General features: G+C 49.6%; 1 protein-coding gene across 1 annotated transcript; it reads left to right on the forward strand.

Annotated features, from left to right (window-relative positions):
• The first annotated feature begins 2382 nt into the window (after positions 1–2382).
• Positions 2383–4986, forward strand: rdh14a (retinol dehydrogenase 14a). Its single transcript, XM_072676737.1, has 2 exons — positions 2383–2710; positions 4209–4986. The coding sequence occupies exons 1-2, from the start codon at positions 2468–2470 to the stop codon at positions 4824–4826; spliced, it is 861 nt and encodes a 286-aa protein (XP_072532838.1). The 5' UTR covers positions 2383–2467; the 3' UTR covers positions 4827–4986.
• The last annotated feature ends 321 nt before the right edge of the window (positions 4987–5307 follow it).

The raw sequence follows: 5307 nt of genomic DNA on the forward strand, positions 1-5307 counted from the left end.
AAATATACAAAATGATTTCATGTCAAACAAAGGTAACAGTAGTCAAATAAAAAAAAATAATAATAATAAAATACTGACTATAACGAAGATCAATATTTCTGACCTCTGAGATCAGATAAACATCTGGATCAGCAAAATACCTGTTATTATTTCTAAAAGACCAAATCTATCCACAAATCATCGCAGAACTGATTCAGCGCAGCAACGTAGCCATCAATCCAACAGTGCATGAGAGCAAATCACAAGCAAATCACAGAAAAGACAATAGCGCACTTACCTCCGTCTTCCTCACCTCAGCATCAGCTTTGACCTACCTTCAGAGCCTCTTTGCAGCCCAGATCCATAAAGGCAGCACTATTCGGCGTGAATGTCGCAGGTATGGGTGTCGGCATCATGTTTATGTATATATTATTTTAATCCACAGTGTGTATGTGATGGAAGTAGGACAGGGGGCGCTGTAGAGGGGAGTTCAATGGGCCTGGGATTCATAGGAGCCCTAAAGAATGAATTAATTGAGTGTTTGGCAGAATTGTTAGAGCTATGGGGCCCAGGGTAATATCTTAGGTATATATACTTAGGCTTAAGTAGGGCCCAAAATTCCCTGGCAGCGCCCCCTGCTGTTGACAAGGCCTAAACCGGGTCCATAAGTGTGCCTGTGTGTCGGATCTTCCCTCGTAGAACAGCATAGCGTACACAATAAGCTTCATAGTAGATAACCAGTAGGCAGTACCAGCAGACAGTTCAACCCACTTCCTACCTGATGATGGCCTGCAGGCGTCCAGGTGTCGAAGATCCAAGTGGGTCAAGGCGTTCCTCGTCATCAGCACTCTGAAGGAGCACGTCTGTTCCTCGGACGCTCCACACTGAAGGGCTTGGGTGGTCGCGGCCCACATGGCCTAAGGGTTCGGACTGGAATACAGTAAAGACAAAAACAGACAAGAGGCTTAACCTGAGAGCATCACCGACTGCATCAACTGACACTGAGCCCAAACACTGCAATAAATGACAGCCCAGAAGGCGGGTCGGACCCAAAAACTACATTAGCACCAGCGCCAGGTGAAGTGAAGATCGCTGATGAGCTGGGTCCAGTGGCTCCTGTTAGGGTTGGGTCTATTAGTCAGTTCTTGAAGGTGATGAAGCTGTTGAGGCAAAACCAAAAATGAGCAAGGACCAAACTGTGATGTTCTAGACAACTGGGTCAGGCCCAGGATGCAGTGGTCAGGTCGCCTACCAAAAGCCAAAAGTGCTCCACAGAAGGCCAACCAGGGTCACTGGGCACCCAGGGCTCACTAATGCCCATGGAGGCTCCACCACCTCACAACTGCTAGCGGCTTGGTGCCACCTTCAGAGGTCTTCCATAGGTAAGAGCTGTTTGGTCGGCACAGCGATGAGCTACACAATATTAGGCAGGTGGTCTTAATGTTATGGCTGACTGTTGTTCATACAGGCATATATAAACATTGCAGTGTGTGGCAAAGTGTAGCACACACAGTGCAGTGCAGAGGTTATCCGCCACTGTCTTTAGGATTTTGGATATATCGCTGCTGTCCAATGAAAACCATGTATCTCCATTTTTGTCTGTTTTCCAATGTTTTCTCATTGGACAGCGACTCATATGGCTTGGTATTGATGGTATACGGTCAGAGAGTGCTTGGGTGCGCTGGCATGTACATGATTCATTTCAACAATATTGATAACAGCGACTCTGCGGAACCTAATCCTACACCACATAACTACGGGAAGATGCAGGCCTCCATCCCTCATTATATAACTTTAAGACTATTTAGTGAATTAGCCCTAGAGGTTAAGGGTTTTGACCTGGATGACCAGCCATCCAACCACCATGACCATCAAAGACCAGCTTTAACCATCTCAACCCAGCCACCAGTACGTGCTGGCCTTGTGCTGGATTCTTCAGCGGGGGCGTTGGTCTTATTTATTTGGGGTTGTGATTGGTGGTCTTACAACACGACACATTTTACCGAGCTTGATTTCTCTCGATTTTATTACATTTAAAATGTAATAAACCAAAAATAATAATAATAATAATAATAATTTTATGGGGGAAAAAGATTTATAGAATATCTACTATTATATATACATATATATTTATATATATACACACACAGAATAAATGTGGAGATTAATGACAGGGTAGATATTCTTTTATTCAAAATAAACTATAAAAGACTACAACGGCCTGGAATTATGGGTAATGTAGTTTATTCCCGCTTTGTTTACAACCCTCGCGTCCAACACGCGTTCTTTCCCCCATCCGTACTCCGACTGCGCTGTGATTGGCTGAAAGTTCTCCCCCGCAAAACACGATTGGTTGTCTGCTTGTGTGTACGGGTTCCTAGCCAATCCGGCGCAGGGGGAGGCGGGCCTTGTCGGAATAGCGGCGGTGAAAAGCGGCCGGACTGAACTGTCATTCTCGGGCTGAGCTGCTTCTCATGCGCTTCTCCAGATGATGCGAGGGAAGACCATCATCGTTACGGGGGCGAACAGTGGCATAGGCAAAGCCACGGCGGTGGAGCTCCTGCGCCGGCAGGCCCGGGTGATCATGGCCTGCAGGAGCACGGAGAGAGCGGAGCAGGCGGCGCAGGAGATCCGGCAGGAGGCCGGGCAGGAGCAGGGCGAGCTCCGGGTCAAGCTCCTGGATTTAGCGTCGCTGAAGTCGGTGCGCAGCTTCTGCGACGAGATCATCAAGGTAGCGTTTGATTAAGAGCTTAATTACATTAAATACATTTAAAGTTTCGCTGTGCTTTTGTTTGTTTCTCTGCAGGACAGGAGGAGAAGCCACAGCCGCTGCTAATGCTAAAGCTAATGCTAACGCTAAAGCTAACGACAGCGAATTCTCCGTTCCACCTTAAACGGAGCAGCAGGTAGCTACATGCCCGAGACTGAGCTGTTTAAGGTGGAACGGAAGGGGAAAGGTCCAGTACGGTCTCAAATCACTGGCTAACCTCCACTTACTCACACAGCTCCTCCACACGCGTCTTTCTAGCAGCGTACCTCAACCCCCATCCCGGAGCACCTCTGCTATACACAGCTGCCAGCACACCTGATCCAGCTCCTGACCCAATCAGCAAGCCCCCTCTGAGATGAGCTGGGTGTGGTGGAGCTGGGAAGGGGGGGGGGGGGGTGGTCCCTTATCTGGCACACCTGGTACACCTGGTTCAAATGAATTAGGCAGTAGAACCTCCCACATCATTCTTGGGGCCGTTCAGCAGGACCAGCATGAGCAGCATGACCAACCTGACCACACTGGTCCGCCAGTATGACCAGCCTGACCACCAGCCTGGTCATGTCGGCCCTGCTAATAGACCTGCTAGTCCATCAAACGCCAATGAATGATCGAGAGCTAAGCTGAATAGCCACCTCGATCACCAGTATGGGGGTAGGGGGGGTTTCTCCTGGATGACCAGCCTTCCAACCACCCTGACCATCAAAGACCAGCTACCAGTAAAAGCTGGCCTTGTCTCCTGTAGGTCCTGTAGTCTACACAATGCCAATGCTGACTGGTGGCTTTTGCCCTTTTACTTGATCAATAGGCCTGCAGCACTACGTGTCCAAAAGTTTGTGGACATCCCTTGCAATGAATGCATTCAGCTACTTTTACGCTGCACCCATTGCTGACACAGAATTTCAGCTTGTCTATTCCTTGTATAGAAGTACTGCCAAAAGAATAGGACTCCCTGGAGCAGATAAACATTGATGAGCCTATGCAGCACCATGCTGCCTAATGTCTCCGACTATTGAGCTGTGGAGCAGTGGAAGAACTGTGTTCTCTGGAATGACGAATGCAATCAAATCCTCACAGCAATGCTCCATCCTCCAAAATCTAGTAGAAAGTCTTTTTTCGTGGACAGTAGAGACAGTTACTCCAACAAAAGCCCTAGATTTCAGAAGACGATATGAATGAGCAGGTGTCCCAATACTTTTGTCCATATTGGGTATTCAGTTTTGGATTGAAATTGAGGTATAATGTTTGTTTCCATGGAAACACACAGAGTTTAGCACACGTTTTCAAATGACGTGGCAAGTGGCAATCATCGGGGTCCAAGCACTGTTTGCTATTATGGAGCCAGTAGAGCTCAAAAGGAACAACGCCATTCCTGGCAGGGTTCCTACAGGCGTTGGGTTTCTGAACCTCTCACCTTTTGCAGTCTAAAAACTCTGTTCCCATCTTTAATATCTCAAACCAGGAGGAGCCCAGGATCGACGTTCTGATCAACAATGCCGGGGTCTACCAGTGTCCCTACGAGAAGACGGAGGACGGCTTCGAGATGCAGTTCGGCGTGAACCACTTGGGCCACTTCCTCCTCACCCACCTCCTGCTGGACCTCCTCAAGCGCTCCGCCCCCAGCCGCATCGTGGTGGTCTCCTCCAAGCTCTACAAATACGCCGACATCAACTTCGACGACCTGAACAGCGAGCAGAGCTACGACAAGGCTTTCGCCTACGGACGCAGTAAGCTGGCCAACCTGCTCTTCACGCTGGAGCTGGGCCGGAGGCTGGAGGACACGGGCGTGACGGTGAACGCCCTCACCCCCGGCATCGTGAGGACTAACCTGGGTCGGCACGTCTACATCCCTCTGCTGGTGAAGCCCCTGTTCAGTCTGGTCTCCTGGGCTTTCTTCAGAACACCGGAGCAGGGGGCGCAGACCTCCGTCTACCTTGCCTGCTCCCCAGACGTGGAGGGGGTGCAGGGGAAGTGCTTTGCCGACTGCCGTGAGGAGAACCTGCTTCCTAAAGCCACGGATGAAGAGGTGGCTAAGAAACTGTGGGACATCAGTGAGGTGATGGTGGGCATCAACACCTAGAGGAGCGGCTCCTTGCTGAGCAACGGACCATCGATGAACATCCGATGGACAATTAAGAGTTATGCCTTATCTGATTTGGTTCTGTACTGACCCAAAAGTGAACACCTGTCACCAGTGAGCAAACTAATAAATCAGCCTGGTTCCAAACCCTACTAGAAAACGAGCCAAGTCAGTTCTTTCTCCACTGAAAATGTCCTCTCCCATGTCTGCACCTCAGCCGAATAGACTAGTCCGGTTGAGGCCATTCCAAACACACACACACACACACACACCGTAAACAGTGAGCACACACTCCCGGAGCTGTGGGTAGCCATCTCTGCAGCACCCTGAGAGCAGAGAGGGTTAGGGGTCTAGCTCAAGGGCTCAACGGTGGCAGTTTGCTGAGCCCGGGTATCGAACCCACAACCCCAAAGTGAGCCCATGTGTGAACAGGGCTGGTAATTGTCCAGAGCATTCACAGTGGGCGTGTTGATGACCTCAT

This window comes from Salminus brasiliensis, chromosome 4, assembly GCF_030463535.1.
Source record: "Salminus brasiliensis chromosome 4, fSalBra1.hap2, whole genome shotgun sequence".
Taxonomy (NCBI): domain Eukaryota; kingdom Metazoa; phylum Chordata; class Actinopteri; order Characiformes; family Bryconidae; genus Salminus; species Salminus brasiliensis.

Coding starts and splice junctions, on each gene's coding strand:
- rdh14a (XM_072676737.1), top strand. CDS start 2,468: ATGATGCGAGGGAAGACCATCATCGTTACGGGGGCGAACAGTGGCATA. Junction 2,711..4,208: donor TCTGCGACGAGATCATCAAG/GTAGCGTTTGAT, acceptor ATCTCAAACCAG/GAGGAGCCCAGGATCGACGT.